Genomic DNA, 22545 nt, shown 5'->3' on the forward strand with positions numbered 1-22545 from the left:
ATGAAATCTTCATAAAATTTCCTTTAGAAATTAAACATTTTTATCTTACCATAATCGCAATTTCTTGCTGAAAACACATGATAGATTTACATTTACGATGTTTTTTTGTATCATATGAAATTTATACTAATTGTATGGCTTGTTGGTTATTAGTAAAAACTATTACTAGAGGCCCAGAGAACCGAAGACCAATAATTTTTACTATCGGCCTGCAAGTATTCACTAAGTGTTTTATTACATGACACTAGAAACTAATTTTCAGTCATATTTCAATATTTTGGCTTAGTAATTAAAACCAATTAAAATGTGTGGAATAAAGACCGTTTATAAAACACAAAATGGATCGGTGATTTATATAAAGAGTCATATAATAAATGTCATTATTTACTGCAATAATTGCACTTAAAAAAAACATTTAATCATCAATCTGTAATGTAGATAAAAGACAGTTGAAAGGATGCTGATATGAATGAAGTCCAAAAAACAGTCATAACTGTTTATTGATTAAAACTTTGTGTTTGTGTCTCCCTATATATTCTTCTACGTAATAAGGTTTGACTTATCAGTCAGTAATTTGAAAGAAGATAAATATTTTTTATGTAAGTACCGTAATACTTTGACCACTGTTACAATACGGGCAATGCTGTATATATAGTTGAATATGAATTATCTGTGTTTACTACATAAGGTTCACGCGAGTACCTGGCAACGTTGTCACGCGCGAGTATGTTGCATTATGGCGACCTTGGCACTTGAACCCCGATAATCAGCCACTGTATGTCCACCATGTCCCCGGATGTAGCTACGATGATATTAATATAACAGCAACATAAACATTTCATAAATTTATGTAAACATTGCGCCATAACTGTCGTAATGCGGCAAAGAAAACAGTGTAAAGTTTATTAACCCTAGATATTGTGCTTTTTTTCCTTTGCGTGGATTGTTTTATTTAGAAAATACTGCGTATACATTAAAATGATTACGTTTTTCTATAAAATACTTTTGTGTATAGTATTTATTCACGTACTAGGATATGTGAGACCGTCGGTTGGCTTGAGTCGCCCGTCAACGATGCTGTTAGACAACAATGAGTACAAGAACGTTGTTATAGCAATACATGACAGCGTGCCGGAAGACAAGTCGCTAATTAATGCCCTCAAGGTTTGTTAATTATACACGAATCATTGACTCATCCCCTTCCATTTTATACACCATCTATATGAATGAAGACGTTGTATTGTAAATATATGCTTTAATATTTAAGGACTGTTTTCTTAACGGACCCTTAGCTGAATTAAGATAACTGTTTAACCTATGAAAGCTTCCTCATTTGAAAAATTCAAATACCCAGAAGATCATCAATGGATGTAATGTGAAACCTATACAAGTTTGAAAATTATCAAAGTTATTCATCAAGCAGCTTAGTTTATTTTTCTGCACGTGATTTTGATATTACTGATAAAAGGTAAAAAGGAAAATAAGGACGAATGTAAGGAAACATTTGGCAATGTAAATTGTCTTTGAATATTTAAATTATTTGTAAGTATCAATGGTGTGTGGCAGATATAGTTTCGTTAATCTACAAATTTTGTAAGATTTAATGTAAAGAAAAAATCTACGCCTGTTAACAAATTTATTCTACATGCCATGGCATTAACGACTATGTTTTCTACAGAGAAATCTAATGGTACATCTGAAAATTATAATAACGTATTCTCGCAGTCTTGCATTACTTTTTACTGTAAAAACTTGTAGAACGCATTCGTATGGAGTTTACATTAACACGTTGATGTTTTGCTTAAGATCAGGGTCTAGTTGTTCAAAACTTTAACAGACTGTTAAACTAATCGCCTGTTAAATTTTGATTCAAAATACTAGTCTTGGTGGGAAACACTAGTACGATGTTTTAATTTTCTGTAAAGACGATTTAGTGTTCATAATCCTTAAGTCATACATTTGTTTTTCTAACTTTTCGAAAATGTTGAAATATTATTTTAAAAGTTAACCGCTGTTAGCTTAATCAACTGTTAAAGTTTCGAACAACTGGGCCCTGGTATCATTTACAGTCTAAACAAAATCATACCTATAAGTCCTTTCTACTTTTGCGAGAAACTAAAGGAAATATGAAAGTGTTCTAGAATAACTAAGGTGACACAAGAAAAATAGTAATCACACCGTATTGCCGGCGCCAGTGATGACAGATCACTGCCTGGATGACAGACCCCAAATATTGCAGACAATTAATACATAGGTTAGTTATATGGTTGTGAAAATGGTATAATTAAAGCAAGAGCATTTTCTTATTCAAGAACCCGTTGTACATTGACTGGAGATGTCATTAGGTAGTTTTGGACTCGATTTTGCAATTATTGAAATAGTTATGACGAGTGAAATATCACAGTTTTGACCCAGAAGGTGAACATTTTTGTTTTCGGTCCAAAATATCCTTTGAGTGGATGAATTGGAGTGATTTTAGATTATACACGAACACATTCGTCCCTCAGGTGCATGTACACCAAATATAAACACTACACGCCTATTCTGGAAAAAAGATACAGGCTTCCAAATTAGTCCGGGCAAAGATAAAATGCTGCCTTGATTGGCAGAAACGTTTTTTAAGGCTGTCCTATATGACAGAAACGCTCAGAGAACAGGCTAACAATTTGACAGAAATATAATATCGCTCTTCCATTGATTTCTCTGTTTCTTACATTCTTTTTATATGGATTTGAAGAGTCAGACTATCATTTTATACATTTTCTCTGGATATAAAGTATATTACTGCATGATTTACATGGAAAATGTGTTTCTTTAATAATTTGTTCATACAACAAAATATTTAAGGTATTTGATGTAAATTCTAATTCATAGACTTTAAAGACGTTTCTGTTTGGAAGGATCTCTTTTAAATTCCCAAGTTGTTGATCCAAATATGGAAAGCTCTATATCTGAACATACGTATTTTTATTATTGTGAGTCTGCCTGCGACATGCATGAAGATGCTATAGACCACTTTGTAGATTGCCATAATACATTCAAACTTAAATGTAGGAAATTGGGACTGAAAGAGGAAATAGGGCAACACTGATATCGTAAAAAGGCATGCAAAATTGTTCCTGTGAACGATGAGGTGTTTGGTACTGCTAATGATCAAATAGGCATTATACCGTGATGACCGGGCAAACAACAAGAACAACAAACAAAAATATGACACACCATTGAAAGAAGGACATGTAACCGAAAATGCTTATAAATTAGACACAGATGAATGCACAATCTAAAGTAATGACCTCCCTACATTGTTACTGGATATGAATATTGGACCCATTACCTTCTCTGTTTCTAGATACAGTTGGATGATTTTCAAATTCAAAAATTTCAGAAATGCGTTATGTAACACCTGAAACGAAACAATTCTGTGAGGTTCGTTATCGTTTGCTCAAAGGCAAGTTTCTTGTTTTATGTTTGGACCTCGCAATGCAGGTCAAGTTGTTGCAAAGAAAAGGAGCATGTTTAGCATCTGCTTCTAAATAAGTTTTCTGTTCCGATATTGAAAACTTTGTGGAAATATAAGTTAGATCCAATAATACCAAGTGTAAGCGTCAATCAGTTGAAACTATATAAAAGTCTATGTTGTCAAAGTTCATTAACATTGGAGTTTATGGAAAGACAATAACTAGATGAAGGGCAACATGGGGTAAGTTAATGTGAGAAATAGACCTCCCTTTCGTCCTGATTCCTCATTCAGTTTCAAAAAATCCCTATATTTAAGTTGAAGTGTATTATTGCAATCTATAAGGGTGTCTAAATCATAATTATGACTCGTAAAAATAGCACTAATAATTCTCCATAGTTATCTGTAATAAAATGATATAGAGCTTTCAATATTTGGTGTAGAATATACAAACATGACTCGGGAGTTGAAAACTATTAGAATCTACTTATAAACAGGAACTCCTGAGCTTTAAAGTTTATGAATTAGAATTTACAACATATATATCTTAACAATTTAATTGTATGAACAACTTGATTGTCAAAGAAACACATCTGTGATAAAAATCATGCAGTAATGCACTTTCTATCCAGAGAATATGTAACAAATGATAGCCTGACTCTTCAAATCCATATAAAAAGAATGTAAAAACAGAGAAATCCATGAAAGATCGATTTTGTATATCTGTCAAATTGTTAGCCTGTTCTCTGAGCGTTTCTGTCATATTAGGCAGCCTTTAAAAAACGTTTCTGCCAATCAAGGCAGCAATTTGTCTTAAACCGGATTAGTTTAGAAGCATGTATCTTTTTTCCAGAAAAGACGTGTATATTTTTTATTTGGTGTTCATGCTCATACAATCTTCTATGAATGAAACTGACTTCAAATTCGATGGTATTAAAGAAAATTCAATTCCAGATACACCACCATGGACCCTTCATACCCCTACAGTTCTTTTCGATTTGAAAACTGCCTTTAGAAAGTCTGAAACAAGCCCTGAAATATTCAAGTCCAAATATCATGAAATCAAATCAACTTACAATGACTATTTTGCAATTTACACAGACGGTTCAAAAGATGAATCAAAGGTTGGCTGTGCTGCTGTCAGCCTCCTTCATCAATCAAAATTACGTTTGCCAAATAATGCAACAATATTTTCAGCCGAGGTCAAAGCTATTGATTTAGCTCTAAATTTTATATCATGGGGTAAGTTAATGTGAGAAAAAAATTTATTATCTTTTCCGACTCGCTTTCTGTTTTACAGTCAATTCATAACCGAAATATGGAAAGTCCATTCATTCAAAATATTCTTCTCAGGCTTCATGAACTATCTTTGAAAAAGTTTATCATATTTTGTTGGATTCCTAGTCATGTTGGTATTTATGGAAACGAGGATGCTGATATTGCAGCAAAGAAATCCCTTTTATTATCACAATCTAATTTGAAATTACCACATACCGATTTTAAGCCCAATATAAACAAATACATTTTATCTAAATGGCAGTCGTCATGGAACCGTGCTTCATTCAATAAACTTCATGATATCAAACCTACTCTAGGGGAATGGCACCAAGGGAACAGATCTGTTCGCAGGGAGGAAGTTGTTCTTTCTCGCTGTCGAATAGGTCATACCCGTTTGACTCACTCATACCTTTTGAATAAAGAAGATCAACCCGAATGTGTACCATGTCAAACACCGCTAACTATTAAACACATTTTAATCGACTGTGTGGACTTTGCTACACAACGCAGTACATATTATGATGTTCCATCTTTGAGAGAATTATTTGACAACGTTTCAGTTGGAAATATGTTATCGTTTTTAAAGCAGATAGGAATATATCAAAAGATTTAACACTTCTTATTTTTATTTACGTCTTGCAATATTATTATGTTTGCAGCTGATATTTTAACACACACGTACATACATTTTTACATTACTGTTTTTAGATATGCTTTACATTTTTACATGGATGCTTTTAGATATGTTTTACATTATTCATAGTGTTCTTTACATTTTTACATGGATGTTTCTAGGTATGCTTTACATTTTTACATCAATGTTTAGGCTTTACAGTTGGCGTTTGCAATATGACTTCTTCTCGGCGATATATGACCATTTTGTGTCGATTCGCCGTAAAACTCAACTCACTCACTCACTCACTCATGCTCCTGAGGTACGTGTATAATCTAAAATTACTCCAGACTCATAATCTCAAAAGATATTTTGAAGCGAAAATAAAAAAAAATCACCTTCTTGATCAAAACTGTGATATTTAACTCGTCATAATTATTTCAATAATCGGAAAATCGAGTCTAAACCTTCCTAATGATATCTCCAGGTAATGTAAAACAGGTTCATGCATAGGAAAATGCCCTTGCTTTAATATTACTATTATCACAAGCAAATAACTAACTTACGTATTAACGATCTGCAATATTTGTTGTCTGTCATCCAGGCAGTGATCATGTCATCACTGGCGCCAGTATTACGGTGTGGTAATAGAAACGAGACCATGTTTTAACGAGTATTGTCCCTTGATTATTAAGCCAAATAGCTTAAATTTGATTGTTTCCCTTTATACCATCTTAAGACTGATGATTCACTTACTCCGACTGTTCTTTATTTCATATAAAATCCACTTACTTTATAACGGTTTTTCGACATTTTCTAGCATATCAGATTTTCAGAGACTTATATTCCTATAAAGAACTATATCGCTACTTAAGAAAAAGAAAAGGGGTCTTAACTTTTATATAAGAAAACTACAATTCGTTAAATACAACCCGCTAAGTTTACTCCTTTTCGTCTCTTTCAGTTTCTTTTTTCGATACATTAAATTCTTACGCCGCCATTTTTACTTAGCATGCGATATTAAGGCCAGACACTGCTATAGTTTCTTTCCATAGACTTCCATTATAAGACATGACTCTGTCACATACCCCAAAATTTAGAGATGTCAATTGAAATGTGCTTCTTTTAATAGTAATAGTAATTTTATATAGGCTTCATCTATCCAATTTTTTACAATTTCACTTCAAATACAACCATCCCCTCTGTTGAATGGCATATAGAAGCCAAATGCCCACTGACACCTACTATTCTTAAGTGACAATTGAAAAGTCAAGCATTCAGTCAGACACTTGTAAAATATTCCACATTTTACAGAAAACATTGTATTGCCTGATTTTGACACAGATTTTATGATTGTAAACATAACCATTTTATCCAATCAGCTTACATCTCATTAACTCTTACGTTTCCTTCACTTTCTTTAACCAATACAAAGCCGCGTTTCAGTAACAACATCTGACCGAAAGGAACATGCCGATTTCGAAAGACTGCAAAGTGATACGTACTGAAACGCGGTAGAGTAAAAGTAAACACGTTGCTATTGAGAAAAGGCAATAGGAAAGGAAAAAGGATTAGCACTAGGATTAGCAGTAAATTTTGAATGATAATCGGGTATTTGCAACGGTTTCAAAATTAAGAGTCGGGAAGCATGTTATTCCCTTTACTCAGTGTAATTTTTAAATATGTATTTAACTTTTGAATATATGTTTTGAGGGCAAAAATATATGTGTATTTCGAGTCTCCTAAAAAAAAAATTTTTTTTTCGATTTAAAAAATTCGCTGCCGAAAATCGAAATGCACATTTTTAAATACTATGGATCCGTGGCCTATAATCTAAATTTGGATTTTGAAAGGTTATATAAATTATCAAAATTTCTAACTTTTATCCATAATTTAGATTTTAACTTAAAAGTTGTTACTGTTTATTAGACAAGAACACAGGTAGCAGTATCATTGATTGGTCACCCCCTCCCCACTCCCAACCCCCTAGGACCCCTGATACAACCCCTAAAAATCTGACGTTCTCAGGCGTTCCTTAATATCCCCATCATACAAGACACCTGATACAACCCTGAAAAAAAATCCCAACTATCAAAACAGTACTTATTAGAAGGTATCAAGTCTGCTATATATCCATTTGCCAAACAATGTGGAACATAGGATATCGTCGATGCATTCTGACCTATCATTCACTTAAATAAAAAGGTATGCAATTCCGCAGTTTACCTAATTCAGATTCAACGAATGACTATATTCTAGCAAAATATTTCTCTTTCATGGTATTTTGAGTTGTTGGAAGCCATCTTGAAACAGAAACGCTCGTCCAATCAGATCGCATGTTACAATGTAGGTACTGCCAACTCCAAGATGGCTTCCAACAACTCAAAATACCATGAAAGAGAAAAATTGTGCTAGAATATAGTCATTTGTTGGATCAGACGCCTGAGAACGTCAGAATGTTTAGGGGTTGTATCAGGGGTCCTAGGGGGTTTGGAGTTGGGAGAGAGGAAGGGCGTAAAATCGGGGAGGGAAGCAACACGACCAATTTGTATGACACTGATATAAAACGGTATGCACAAAAAGGAAGTTGAAAAAAATGGCGTCACCTTGGTTCGATAAGGGAACTGGGTGTACAAATGAGTTTTGGTACACAACCTATTTTAACTTGTTGTGGCGAGACAGTGTAAATAAGATATTTCTCTTTGAGATAAATTCTAACAAGTAAAAATTACCCAAAAATATAAAGTGCTCCGATAAGTGTTATATTCACATATGTGTTGTTTAAATGCTTTTTTGTCATTCTAGGATACTATGACGAAAGCATCAAAATATCTCTATACAGCTACAAGACAGCGAGCCTTTTTCAAGGAGATTAAAATTCTGCTTCCCTCATCTTGGTCAAATGACGCTTCGTACACCGTTCCTAAAACAGAAAATTTAGCGTTTGCCGACGTCATTATTACAGATCCAATTAGAGGCAAGAGAAGTTTACCACTAGCAAGATCGTATGAAGGTTGCGGTAAACAAGGAGTCCATGTGTTGTTGACCAAAGAATTTCTAACAAAACCCCGTGTAGAGCCTTACTTTGGTGATCCAGGTAGAGTGACTTTAATGTATTTATTTACACATTCACAGTATAGGTATGCACACATTGTAAATGTTGGGTTACAGAATAATCTAAACCTTCATTTTCGACAATGATCATATATTCATATTTACGAAGATACTATCACCCGTGTGTACACTTCCGTTCATATGCATGAGCACGTGAGTATTTTGTCTAATGTACATAACCTTTGAATTACTTTGGCCCAGTCAGACCAACTATCATTGTAACTAATGCATCGAACTACCACTATTAAGCGGAAACGACGTGTTTTAACTATAGTTTAACTATTTTAACCTTAGATATTATGAATATATTTCAGCCAAGCTAACCTGTGTTTAACTATTAACCGATTGAAAGCACAATTAAGCTAGGTGCCGGCAATTTGCATAAAGAGTCGTATAATAAATGTATAATATTCCATCCTAACAATATTTATGAATATTTGCGTTTTCTGATCAGAAAGATTAAAGATAGTTAAAATATGTTGAATAAAACAACATAAATATATCATAAGACTTACATCTATATTTTGAGAAGTGATTTTTTTTATTATTTCATGGATTTTTAATGATAAATTTTAACTGTGTCTTTAGATATTTCGTTTTAATCATTCACAGTGACATCAAGTCTTTCTTTCTCTTTTATTTATTTAGCAAAGTATTTTATCCACGCGTTTGCTCAGTTTCGTTGGGGCGTTTTCCAAGAGTACGCAGAGGAAGGTGAGCACGAGTTTTACATATCTCCGACAACAGGCCGTCCGGAGCCGATCAAGTGTACCATTATGCTGAGAGGCCTTGTACAGAAAAACGATTCAGCTCATACTATCTGTTATTTACGTAAGTTTGTTTCTGAATTATCAATTTCACTTGATATTGTATTTTTAACTTATATTAAGATAGACTTGTTCCGGAGTATGAAAATCTTAGAAACGTTGAGTTGCAGAGGCTGATATCTAACACTATCGTGATTTTTGTAAAGAGAACACACGTGATTACCCTCTCCACAATCCACAAAATAGCTGTGTAAATGTTATTCAGACGCAGACGCTAGTGGTCAGTTCCTCCTCTGCCGCCCCTGTAAGCTGTCAGCCTTTTAAAAGAAATATCTTATTACAATTCCAGCATGTTCTAAAATTTTCCCGCTTCCTTTTTATTGCGGTGATAATAACTCTTAAATTTTCAAAATAGGTTGCAGTGTTTTATGATCGAAACCTTTGATCAATTTGTTTTAAAAGGTCTAAAGATATAGGCTGCCAGCTGACAGTGAGGAGGAGTGGAGGCTGCTGATCCGAAAGTGTCGGTGTATTTAAAAACAAAAACGCACAGGTTTCAAGGTAGACTAAGCTTGCTAAGTTAAGCGCGGATGTTAACTGTCTATTTTCAGCGTCCCAAGCACAAAGCGCGCACGTGGTTGCAGCAGTTGATAATAAGACAGGTCTTTACGAGAATGACTGCCAATGGAGACCTTATCCAACCAGACAGAGAACTAAGGCATCGTTAATGGACCACCAGTATATTGTAAACGTAATCATTTTGATGGTTGAAATAAATAATGTAGTACTTTAAACCGATTTGCATTTGGGAACATGGGAATCTTACAATATACTTAAAAGATGTTTTGATATAAACAAATATGACATCATAATAAGTATTAATATGAAAACGGGTGATTTTGGAATATATTCAGAAATTGTAGTAGTGAAAATCTTTCTTATTATTAGTGCTTTATATTGAGACTCAGATTATTTGTTAGTTTGTAAAAATCATGTGAATTTATTTTCATTCGAAATTTTGTTGTTACTTATAAAAATATAAAAAGAACAGTTTTCAGCTTAATATCTGATGTATAGAGTTAAAATTCATTGATGCATAATCATGTTATTAACAGACAGCTGTATTTACTATACATCTGCTTAACGTACTGATTAAATTATCTTTCCTGTGATATATACCGTTTTCAATTAATTCCAGTTAGAAACATTTTGTGACGACAATCACACAAATTACATGACAGAGCACAACTACGAAGCACCTAGTAAGCACAACAGACTATGTGGACACAGAAGCACTTGGGATATCATTACAAGAACAGATGATTTTGGGAATGGCAGAAATCCTCCACGTGGTCTTCTTGATGCTCAACTTGAACCAACTTTTATACTGATGAGAGCAACGTCTAGGAAACGAAGGGCAGCAATTCTTGTAGATCCAGCTTTAACAAAAAAGGTCTGTAGAATACTGTTTGAGACACGGTTGTCTGATTTCTATACTAATGACGGATGACGGAAACGAACAAACTCTTATGCGTATAGCATAAGGTTGTAAGTTATTCTGTATAAAATTAAAACCGTACTTGCAATGACTTTTCTCTCTAGAGAAAACATCTTTTGTTGAAGAATAGCTGTCTGTGGCAAACTGAAAGGTAAAATGAATATAAACAAAGCCTGATACCGCAAGATGAGTTACAAACGTACTGCATACATTTTACCGTCGATGTAACATTTAAAGTCAAAACAGAAAAAAACTAAATGTAATCAAATTTTGCTGATATGGTGATGATAAACAGTATTACGTTCTTGTCAGTATCATAAAAAGATGAGTATAGAATTGACCTCCGTCCAATCATTCTAGCATTATCTGGGACGGTTTTAGAACCAAGCAGTTTAAATTCACTTTATAAATAAACACTTAAAGATTGACCTAAACTCTATTTTAATAAATGACTATTCTACATGACATTAAACTATAACTGTAGCTCTACAAATACAAATAGTTTATATATTTAGTCAAATTAAATCGTTTTTATGAGGATGTTAGTATCTAAATCTTTTACTGAAAGATGCGCATTTGATATTATTATTAGTATAAGGACTGAATGGAGTGACGGATATATAGATCTTGCAATGTATTTGAATGTATGCTTCAAACTTTATTTTAGGCCGCTATTCAACAAGCACTTGGTCATTTAAAACATGAAGCACACACACACGATATAGAACTGCTGGTATTGAGGTTTGAAAACGAAAATATTTCTCACCACGCATTACACTCTGTTGAGAGTATCAGATCGTTTTTTAGACACCCATCTCACGGAGGAGATTCACATAAACTAAAACATCATATTGAGAAGACTAAACAGGTAGTATATTTTTTGTATGTATAGATATATGAAAATACAGCACGGCTTTACCATGCTTAATAATCGTTTCCTAAATTTGTGAAAATATACAATATAGAAATAGTTGGTCTATTGTTTATTCATTTCTAAATACTGATCTTCATATGAGCCGCACCATGAGAAAACCAACATATTGCATTTGCGACCAGCATGGATCCAGACCAGTATTCGCATCTGCGCAGTCTGGTCAGGATCCATGCTGTTAGCTGATGGTTTCTCTAATTCCAATATGCTTTGAAAGTGAACAGCATGGATCCTGACTAGACTGCGCGGATGCGAAGGCTGGTCTGGATCCATGCTGGTCGCAAATGCAATATGTTGGTTTTCTCATGGTGCGACTCATTTATCCTTCTTTAACCGTCATTGAAAAAAAACTTCATCACATGCGTTTTATTTATATTTGCAGACGTTAAAAGAAGAAGGAAAACTCAACGATACACATCTTATTATCATGACACATCAGAAACTACATCATGTGAAGAAGATACTGGCTGATTCAAAACAGAATGGATTAAAACTTTCAGCAATATCCATTGATACATCTAATGGAGTCAGCAATCAAGGTGATATATTAAACAAACGACTTGGTTTCGTAATATTTCGATGACATTTACTAGATTGTGGACCCAGAAATAATAAATTGTCAATGTCATATAATGACTATGAAGCTTCTTCAAATTTGAACATAAATAAACATAAATAGATATTGCTGATGTTTTAATCATACATGTACTTGTTTTTCAACTGCACACAATTTATTAGTACGATGATAACATTATATTGATATTTGTTTTGTAATCATTACATACGTGATTGTTCGTTTTCGTTATTTAAAAATCCTCGAAAATTCTTTGATCGAATATCACTTTTTTGGAAAAAAAGCAACAGATGCTTAAAAGATACATTTATGCCAAACAAACTGTCCTGCTGTCCAGTACTGTCAATGAATGTTTTTCATGTTATAGGATACGTTCATAACCTTGTTTCATTTCAGAGGCATTAGGTTTGCATAGTGCAGGAAAAGCTGCTGGGCATACACTTTTAGACAGGCTAAGAAAAGTCATTCTAGAAGAAACGCCTAACACTGTTATTGTAAGTTTTGGAAAAAGCGTTTAATCAATTTAGTAAAAATAAAACATTGCTAAAACTAACGTTGATACACACTCAAAACAGTTTCTAACCGACCACCAGGATTTTCAAACACATGTATAAGGAACAGACAAATTAATCCACTATTCCAGAATTCACACGTATTTTAATTTTTCGTCAGATTTATACAGAAAATTTCACTGAAAATATACACATAGCTAAATGTGAACGCTTGCTAAATAATATCACAATTACAATACTAAGTGTCGTAGTTCCTTTACGCTCTTCCGAAACAAAATCGGCCAGAAACATCGCTTACATTAACTGGACACAATTGATTCTGCCAGATCGGGTTAAGATACTACACACTTGTGAAGGTAGCTAATCAAGGTAACCGTCTGTCCATGCTCTATTTCGACTCTTCCAAAAGTCTCAAATGTGCCAACATCGGGAAATACAAGGCCTTATAGCAACCACGTATAAGCTTTCCACTTGCAGACTGCCATCAAAATACGCTTAAAATGTATTTTGTAGTGTTCAAAGGAAACTTGAGTTTGTGTTGCATCGCTGAGACGTGTGCGTGATTTTCGGTAACTAGAGGGGATTTAACTTATTATATAGTGTTTGTTTTATGAAATTATCCATTAACACCAGTCCATGAAGGAAAAATTTAAATATCGAGTATAATGAGTAAAATAGCAGTGAAACAAGCAATAAATATCATTATTATATAATTGTATGATATTATATAATATTATATAATATTGTTATATGATATTATATGAACCTTTTTGAAAGTATGTAAGGCTATCTGATATTTGAATAATGACCAGCATTGTTTTGTATAATTGATGCTAAAATCATAATATGCTTTATTTCCTATATACGTTTCATGCCCAGCCGAGACCATAATAACTGTAATAATTATAAAACAGTCTGAGGAGACAAAATCACTAGTTAATGTAACGGTAGAAAATAAAATTTGGAATAGCAAACGAAATTGTTTATTGGTAGGTCGTTTGATATAGAATAATCGTAAGAGGCCACTTGTTTTACCTGCCTGTATATGATGCGAGACTTGGATTTAGATAATCTATTGTTACTCCAAAGTATTAGACATAGCATGTGTTTATGATATTTGATTTGTCTATAGTGTACACATATTTTTATATAGTTATTTTTATATCCAGATAACTACGGATGAACTGAATTTAAAAGGACAGAAACCAGTATCAAGTAATGTTGACATCGATCAGACATTAGTCAATCGTATAACGTTCGTTTTCCATTATGAAAACGACCAGCCGTTTATCGACCTAAGGTCACCATCAGGTGTCATTTATGGTGAAGAAGACGACACATGTACAGTGGACAATGATGTTAGAGTGATAATATTCCATTTTGAGTTTACAGAGGTAAATATGTTCTTCTTATATATATATATATATAGTATTTTATACTCTCAGATATCAAGTTACATGGCCTGTCCGTAAGTTGGACCGTCCGTCTGACCGACGTCCATAGTGTCCGCTCCAAGTATTCCAAGCAAAATGATAGCAGACTCGGTCGGACTAAGTCAGGTCATATAAGGTAATGATATAAGGTAACGATCCCTAGTTAATTATATAAATAGCTGCTTTAAAATGTAAATTAAGGTAAAGCTGTTCTGCTTAATCCTGGTGGAAATAGAGCTTAGCAAGACATAAAACTATCTTTTAAAACATACTATTGCAAACCTTCTTAAAACTCGATCATAAAATAATATCGAACAAATGCTCCTTTACTTTATCTTCAAAAGATGAAGTTTATGTAGAATGTCTAATATATCGCGAAGAATTATTTTACAAGATACACCCAATATAAGAAAAGAAGGTTAAAAAGACAACAATATTTAACCTGTAACACCAAAAATGTTTACTATCCAGTAGAACTTACCTTAGTGTGGCATGGTGCTTATGATAAAATATTCCTTCATATAAGCAAGAGCTATGTAAGTCATTGCAAATTATTTTACTGGACTTTTTACTTACGACCAGCTAAATCCTAAATTATTCCTTTTCATTTTGTGACCAAACGTTTGAATACAAATAAATATGAATAATGAAATTAAAGTGGCATTATGCGCATCTTACTGCACAAAGTGTATTTTTGGAAGCAATTTTCGGTCGCTGTGCATTTGAATGTGTTAATTAACGATAATGTCGCATAAGTAAAGAAACCGGACTAATAAAATAACAGTTATTTTCTTCAATCTTCTACGCAGTGATCTCCCTTATCTATAAGTAGAGATTTCTGAAGTTGAAGGGAAGCAACTCCTGCGTGCTGTTTGACCTCTCTTAAAAAGACTGCCCCAATCAAAATAAGAAAAATTATATTTGGAAAGTTATTATTTCGTATTGGTATCAGGAAGAGTTTGGTATACTGGGTTAAAAGCTATAATTTCCTCCACCCTTTTTACACACACATCTATATTAGCTGGATTTTTACTTGAAAAATGCCCATAATTCCACTTTAAAGTTATCTTTAAATATTTACATTGTACCAATGTATTTAACAATTGTTATAGATACAATAACCTGATGTGTGCAATTTATATTAAGCTGACACTGGGATTGTAAACTTTGTTTAGATCAGACTGCAGTCTGCCAATATCTTGGGAAAATGTGACTTCTGATGGCATTTTTTGTTAATGCTCGGATATTAGTATTAAAGTGTTCCTTAGAATCGAACATGAAATTTAGATGGGGCTGTCGCCTTCTAGTGTTCCTCATTACAGTACAATGGGGTCAAAGGTCAAATAAGTGCATTTACAAATAAACTATGCCGCTGTGCACTCGTTTTATTTTCATATACCATCTAAATTGGTTTAAATATTGTGTCTCAATGCCCTTTACTATTTTGTAAATAAAACTGATGATAATATATAAAATATGTATCTAATATATATAATATTATATATAATTTTATATAGAATAATACATATCTGGGGAAAGTGGCATATGATGGCAAAGTATGTTTTACTTGATATGTTTGCAAATCTTTAAATGTTAATGAACTAGTGAAATATTTTTGAAAATGTTGTATCATATGGTTATTTCAATGTAATTTCAAGGTCACAGACATTTTAAGGTCAAAACTAAACTTTTAAAAATGACTTCTAAGTTATTAACAGTAGCAAAATGGTGCGTATATTAACAATATATGAAATCCATCTCCAGCCCCTAAAGAGATAATTTCAAATCTGGCGATGATTCATTATATGATATATATTTATGTTAATTTGTCCACGTGACGATGGTTAAATAGGGCATTTAGAAGAATAACTGAAATATTGGTTAGAGTATAGGTTTACACAGTACTTGTACGGTAATAAACTAATCAGAACAGATCTGTAGGATTTCAACTAGTTAATCTATACACTATTCCCTTGATTTATTGTGATATAGTTCTTTTATACTAAAAGTCAGGCTTTTATCATCATATTTTAGGTATTTCCAATTAAGTAGCACATTTCAAGAACTAGATTTTCTATCACCGAAGCTCTTAATGCGATATTTGCATCATTTTTAATCTAACAATTCACGACGCTATTTTTGGTTCGATCTTTTTTTTATCTTCAGCTTTGCTTCTACACTCTCACTTCCTATTCAGAACAAAGTTGAAAAACGAATCAGATCGTTACAATTTTCAGATCTGACATATGGTTTCAGACAGGATGTCCTTGATAACATTGTGAAAACAAAGCTTGTGTCTCGACATTGAAACATTAGTCATTCAAATGTTTTACGAATAAAAATGAAAAATTAAAGATATAAAAACATCAGAATGTTGCTTTAGAATTGTTTATAATAGTAACATTCAGGCTCGTTCAGTGATACATTGAAGTTATACCTTCCGATATTTTCATGATTACTGACATATGATGGTTCAGCTAATAAAAATGATGAAATATGGTGGTTCGATAGTTGCCAAGAGGTATAAAAAGCGTAAAAATAGCTTCCTTTAGGATATGAAGAGCATGAAGTAGAGATTTGAAATTCAAAATGATGGATTTATAATAAACAAATAATGCCGATTGATAAATTATGTCAGGCAAACCCGTCTAAAGCTTGTGAAGTGTTATGGAGTTTATTCATTTTTTATAAAAGGGTAGAAGTTATTTCTATATAAAGGAAGTACATTCCAACATTCCGCACTGAATTTAATTGACAATATATTTTTACACGTTTAAGGCTACAATAACATTAGCGCACAATTATTTATATTATAACATCAGTAGATTCCTTCATGATACATTGGTAAGTTTGCTCCACATGGTTCTATCACCAACCAATCACTTGGAAATCTAAAGGTGTTGTAAGAGGAAAACAGACATTCTTTACCCCTATATTCACGGTCATAAAGATCATACTGATAACATTCGATATACTATCACTGACAATTATCTAGCCTTTTTGAAGTTATGACAACTAAAAAACCAACATTAACAAATATTTACAAAATTGTAGATACTGAAACACTTGAAAAGCTCTTACAAGTTCTTAATAATATAATAGCCTAATGTCAGTGTGCAAGGAATAATTTCTTAGCTGATTCAAAAATATGAAAAGTACCATTTTTCATGCTATGCACATGCGTAAACCAATGGAATAGAGTTTTGAGAATTTTCACATTTCATTTTATCTCACAAACAGACTTAATCACACCGAGTTTGCTATTTTTACGTTCTGGAGTGCTATGCCTCCGAAGGAATCTTTAGATCTGTCAACATTTAGTACAGTCAAACTGTTTTCGCTAGAGTTTGATAGGACAAGCGACATGTGTTCGAGATATCAGTAGTACAAGCTAACGTGAAGTATACATTATATAGACCTTACATCGAGTTCGAGCGAGCAAAAGTAGTAATTGGATAATCAGAATTTGAGCAAACGAAGTTTGACTATACTAGTCTTTATAAAATACAGTCAAACCTGTCTATAAAGACCACCCTTGGGAGAAACAAAAGGTGGTCTTAATTGACAGGTGGTCTTTGTTCACAGGTAAAATATAGTGTAAATGTTAAAATAGGAAAATAAAACCAGTAGTCTTTAGAGCCAGGTAGTCTCTGTTCAGAGGTGGTCTTTAGCACAGGTTTGACTGTACGCGCCATAGAATTTTTCTATCTGTACTGTTCATACAGACAACCATACAGGTAACCAACCAGCCATTATGGAAACTGTTAGCCAGAAAACGGAAATTTTAGAAGCATGAGAAAAATAACTTCAGTAAATGAACAAAATAATAGAGCGTACGAAAATTTAAGCTCATTCTATAGAAACACCTTTAGTCGTTTTGAATTCTGCCAGTTTCAAAGGCAATAAGTTTGTTTGAAATAATTTATTTTACTTCTGAGAGTCATAATTATCACCAAAAATTACAAGTTTATATCAAGATGTAGCAAAAATTGCAGATATCTGAAGTTTATAACAAAAATGCACTTACTGACCTTTGACCTTGTGCTGTGACCTTACTATGACCCTTAGAAGGCGACAGCCTCCCTGAAATGTTTCCAATTTTTTTAAAGTTAACAATGAACATGGCTGTCGGGCATTAACAAAAAATGCCATCAAAGCCAATTTCTAGGCCTCTTTTTGGGATATATAGGCAGACTAAGTGAATTCGAGTTTGTTTTCAGGGTGCAGAGAATGTTGCTATTTAGCCACTCACTAGAGTAATTAAGTCGTATGCAGAGACTTGTAAAAGTTTATTTCTGAAAACATTAAAGTATCCAGATGTATATATGTCCACGAAAATATTTCTTAGGAAGACGATATGCTTTCTATTTGGTGAACGCTAAATGCATACTGTGCTGTCATTGAAACTTATATTAGTTTGTGTTTTATTTTGTGGCTAAATGATTCAATTTTAATTCTTTCAGCGGTGTATTTTTTTGAAAGAAGAGAAATACTCTGAACAAATAGTGACTTTTTCATAAAATGAGTCCAATTTCGATAAGTTTTGTGTTCATGGTTTAAATGTTTAACAACATCCAAATACAAACTTTATGATTCTACTGAAGCGAAGACTTTCCTGAAAATGTTGACCAATGTCTTTATCATATCGTCCTGGACATTAAATCTGTTCTGCTGCATCGTGTTTTTCTCTTAATTTCGTATCATTTATATAGTTAAAGATTACAAGTGGGCAATATCCATTTAACAAAGATTTTTTCATACTGATTTTTAATAAAACCAATAGCTTTGTTTACTTTCTACTGTGTTGAGAGATGTCAGATGCCTAACACTTAGAACACCACGAATTTCGTGTTATCAATATACCGAGAAAAGTTCTTGATAATTTTCTTTGCTAGTTTGCCATATATACAGTTGAACGAAACAAAACTTTAAACCGTCCAAAACCGAAGCAAGATGAAAACCAATGATTATATCAATTAAAGATGACAATGTTAGAAACAGAAAGAAAACTTATACAGCTAAATAACAATATTACCTTTATTACAGGTAGGCACATGGACATACAAAGTAAGACAGTCGTCGGAAAGTTTTCAGAATGTTAGTTTAACCGTTATATCTGAAGAAAACAACATGAAATCAGACCCAGTTGTGTTACGGCAATCAGTGAAACGTGCCGACGACAGAAACGTATTGCTACTTAATCTTGATGTAACTCAAGGATCTCATCCATTGTTAGACTTGAGAGTTAACGCTAAAATAGAGTCACCAACAGAGGAAGAATCGTATGTACAGTTGTTGGATAATGGTGCAGGTATACTCAAGTAAGATAATTAATTTTGTAAATAGGAAGTTATTGCAACGTTTTCATAGGAACTTTATACATTTCAAGGTAAACTGATTTTTAGAAATCTTTACATATTTATGCATAAATACGCATTGTCTTGACACAAAAATATTACACGTAATTTTGTGAAACGAAAATGAGTATTCAAGACAGGTAAAGACTGGTTCAAGTTTGACTATTTATTTCAGGAGCCGATATTTCAAAGAACGATGGTATCTATTCGCGTATGTACCTTGCTCCAAGATTAAATGGATCTTATCACGTGACTTTTATAGTTTCTGGTAAATCTGGAGAGGTTCAACGGAAAGAGGAAACATTTCATGTACTAAATGATGGTAGGTATATTGCAGTGTTTTCTAACATAATGTTTTTAATATATTTTAAAAGCAAATGTATCTGTTTTTATGATTAAAGTGATAAAGTTATTGAACCCACTAAAGCATAGAACTGAGGTTTTAAATCATTTTCGGCGGAACAGTTGATTAACCGTGTACAGTAAACCCGCCGTGTATAATTTTATTGACATGCGCATTATTGGTTTGCTAATGTCTTTATGTTTCACTTTCTCTATGTACTTTGTTTAAATGTTTACTATGGGTCTCTGTTCTTGTTGTTTGAATTTAATGCGCGGAGTAAATACAGACTTTATTTTCACGATGTGTTCTTACGGCACCACGACGATTTGTCAAATTAATATCACCTATGAATTGTTAATCAGTTCCATGCATGTAAGGTATCTATATTCCATGTATTTTATTTCATAGAGACATTTGGCCTCGTACCTGATCTAATGAAATTAACCGTTTAATAAAAGTTTTAAATTACTGGAAAGTTTCTTTTATTTTATTTAATGAATCTTACCGTGTTTACCAGACGCTTGAACCAATCTTTCCTAGCTATGTCAACCATACATAAAATACACGGCTTAAACTTTTGACATCACTTTCCTGTAATCAAATGATGTCGCAGAAAAGTTTAAAAGGAAAATGCCGTTGGAAAATTTATTATTACACATGTGGTTCGAAAAGAAAACAAATCTGCTTTTAAATTGCATAAAACATAGGGCACCGTTACTTCATACAGTTACAGAGCACATGTAACGAAAGATGTGAATATTGCAGCGTAATCAATTGAACTTACAGAAAATGCCCATGTGAAGAAAGAAGTCACTATTCATTTAGTGGATGGTAATATCCAGCGGCAAATATCGGGTGGAACAGTATATCTCGATCGTGCGTGGTCAAACATTACATACAATGATGCCATACCACCATCATGCGTTACTGACCTAGTAGCTGTGAAATATATTTCATACAGGAACACAATTGTACTGAAATGGACAGCCCCTGGTGATGACCTCGATCACGGAAAACGTAAGTGTTGTAAAAACAGTTATATTTCTTCTGAATCGTTTTCCCTCAAATATACGCGTTAGATCGAATTTTTACCGCTTAAAGCAGTCGACCAAGAGAGGTAATCTCAGTATATGGTTTAAACTTTGGCTCATGATGATTTTGGTGAAAATTCTTTCAGTTGATGCCCCTGGCTGTTATATCTTGGGTTAACAAAATTAAGTCTTGAGTGACAATAATACTTGCGTATAATGATATTTGTTGTTTGTAATACGTGTGCTCTATTTCGTACATTGTTATGCTCGTTCTATTTCGTACATTGTAATGCTCGTCTTTGGAACACACTTTCATCATTGGTTGTCTTTTTGTCTTAATGTAATCACTACCTTTTGATAAATTACAGCGTCTGGTTATCAAGTATTCATAGGTTATGATGTTAGGAACGTTCGAATGTTCTTAAACTTCATTTCTACTGGAAGATACTATGGAAATGGTCATGTTGCTCGCGAAACGATTGCCGCAAAGTCCAGTGCTACTGAAAATGAGATTGTTTTGTGGAATGTGAAAGTTGTTGCAAAGACATATGTTTTCGCAGTTCGTGCATTTGACGTTAATGGTAATCTCGGTGATATTTCAAATGTGGCCACTACGGGTATATTTTAGAGACACATGTGACTATTAAGATGTTAAACTAATTATATGATACAGTTAAACATTGAACAAGTAGTTAAATCTTTTAATGATGATGAATATAAATGCTGCTGTTTGAAAGTCTCAGATGTATATATTTCTCAGGTTAGCGGCTTTGTTTTGATCTTTTTTTCTACCATTATTAATGATATCATTGCTCAGGAACCTTATTTCAGGAAAGGTAGATAAAAATCTACAGACGTCCAAAAATGTATATCAGCCATGTCTTTATTTTTTTCTATAAAAGAAAACTGAGTCTTCTTATTTTTTGTTTTTGTCTTATAGCTGATGCCAGTGTAAATAATACACAGTTTGCTTTTATATTGAATGAACAGTGATATTTAGATAAATTGTTTTTAAAACGTAATTTTCTTTTCTTTTTTAAAATTCAACAGTGTAAACATGCAGTAAATACATTTGAAACACGTACTATCGAAAATACACAATTCAAAACAAGAAATACAACGTATAACTATACCCAAAGTGAGATTTGACTCTTTTTCTGCTTTGGATTACAGTCTTCATTGCTTCGGCGACTTACTTGTTTTATCACATGTTTTACGTCGAAAGAGTGAAATAAAGTATAATTACATAATTTTAGTATTAAACTCGTAGAAGACAGAGTCTCGGTTGAGTCCCACATTTTATTATTTTATTCAACTCGTTTAGTAAATTTAATACGAAAAGAAATTCGTGTAATATCCACTATTTGTCATACAATAATAAATTTATGTAAAAAAATAACTTTTTAATACTGAAAATTTAATAATCAAGGTAAATTGGTCTGCTGATTAGTTGTCTACACGGCTATAACAGTGTAAACAGTATATAGCTTGCACTATTTCAGTAGTTGATTGTTAAGTTCAACCAGGTATAACTTGAGTCGACATAACAGGACAACACAGGCGCGTGTAACTCCGATCTTGGTGATTATGGGACGTGAACCAGATAACCCGCAGTCTATCTACCATTCCTTTTTTTT

General features: G+C 33.1%; 1 protein-coding gene across 1 annotated transcript; it reads left to right on the plus strand.

The window, feature by feature from the left end:
• The first annotated feature begins 874 nt into the window (after nt 1-874).
• LOC123529926 (calcium-activated chloride channel regulator 1-like) lies at nt 875-21994 on the plus strand. Its single transcript, XM_045310523.2, has 13 exons — nt 875-1164; nt 8154-8445; nt 9111-9293; nt 9841-9980; nt 10428-10682; nt 11395-11595; nt 12041-12197; nt 12629-12726; nt 13914-14138; nt 19224-19488; nt 19710-19856; nt 20664-20894; nt 21277-21994. Exons 1-13 carry the CDS (start codon nt 979-981, stop codon nt 21534-21536), a joined length of 2640 nt encoding a protein of 879 aa, XP_045166458.1. The 5' UTR covers nt 875-978; the 3' UTR covers nt 21537-21994.
• The last annotated feature ends 551 nt before the right edge of the window (nt 21995-22545 follow it).

This window comes from Mercenaria mercenaria, chromosome 13, assembly GCF_021730395.1.
Source record: "Mercenaria mercenaria strain notata chromosome 13, MADL_Memer_1, whole genome shotgun sequence".
Taxonomy (NCBI): Eukaryota; Metazoa; Mollusca; class Bivalvia; order Venerida; family Veneridae; genus Mercenaria; species Mercenaria mercenaria.

What these genes read in the sequence shown, in the direction of transcription:
- LOC123529926 (XM_045310523.2), top strand. Translation starts at nt 979, where the DNA reads ATGATTACGTTTTTCTATAAAATACTTTTGTGTATAGTATTTATTCAC. An exon ending in TCATACTATCTGTTATTTAC is followed by an intron (nt 9,294 to 9,840) that starts GTAAGTTTGTTT and finishes GTCTATTTTCAG; the next exon opens with CGTCCCAAGCACAAAGCGCG. An exon ending in ACCACCAGTATATTGTAAAC is followed by an intron (nt 9,981 to 10,427) that starts GTAATCATTTTG and finishes AATTAATTCCAG; the next exon opens with TTAGAAACATTTTGTGACGA.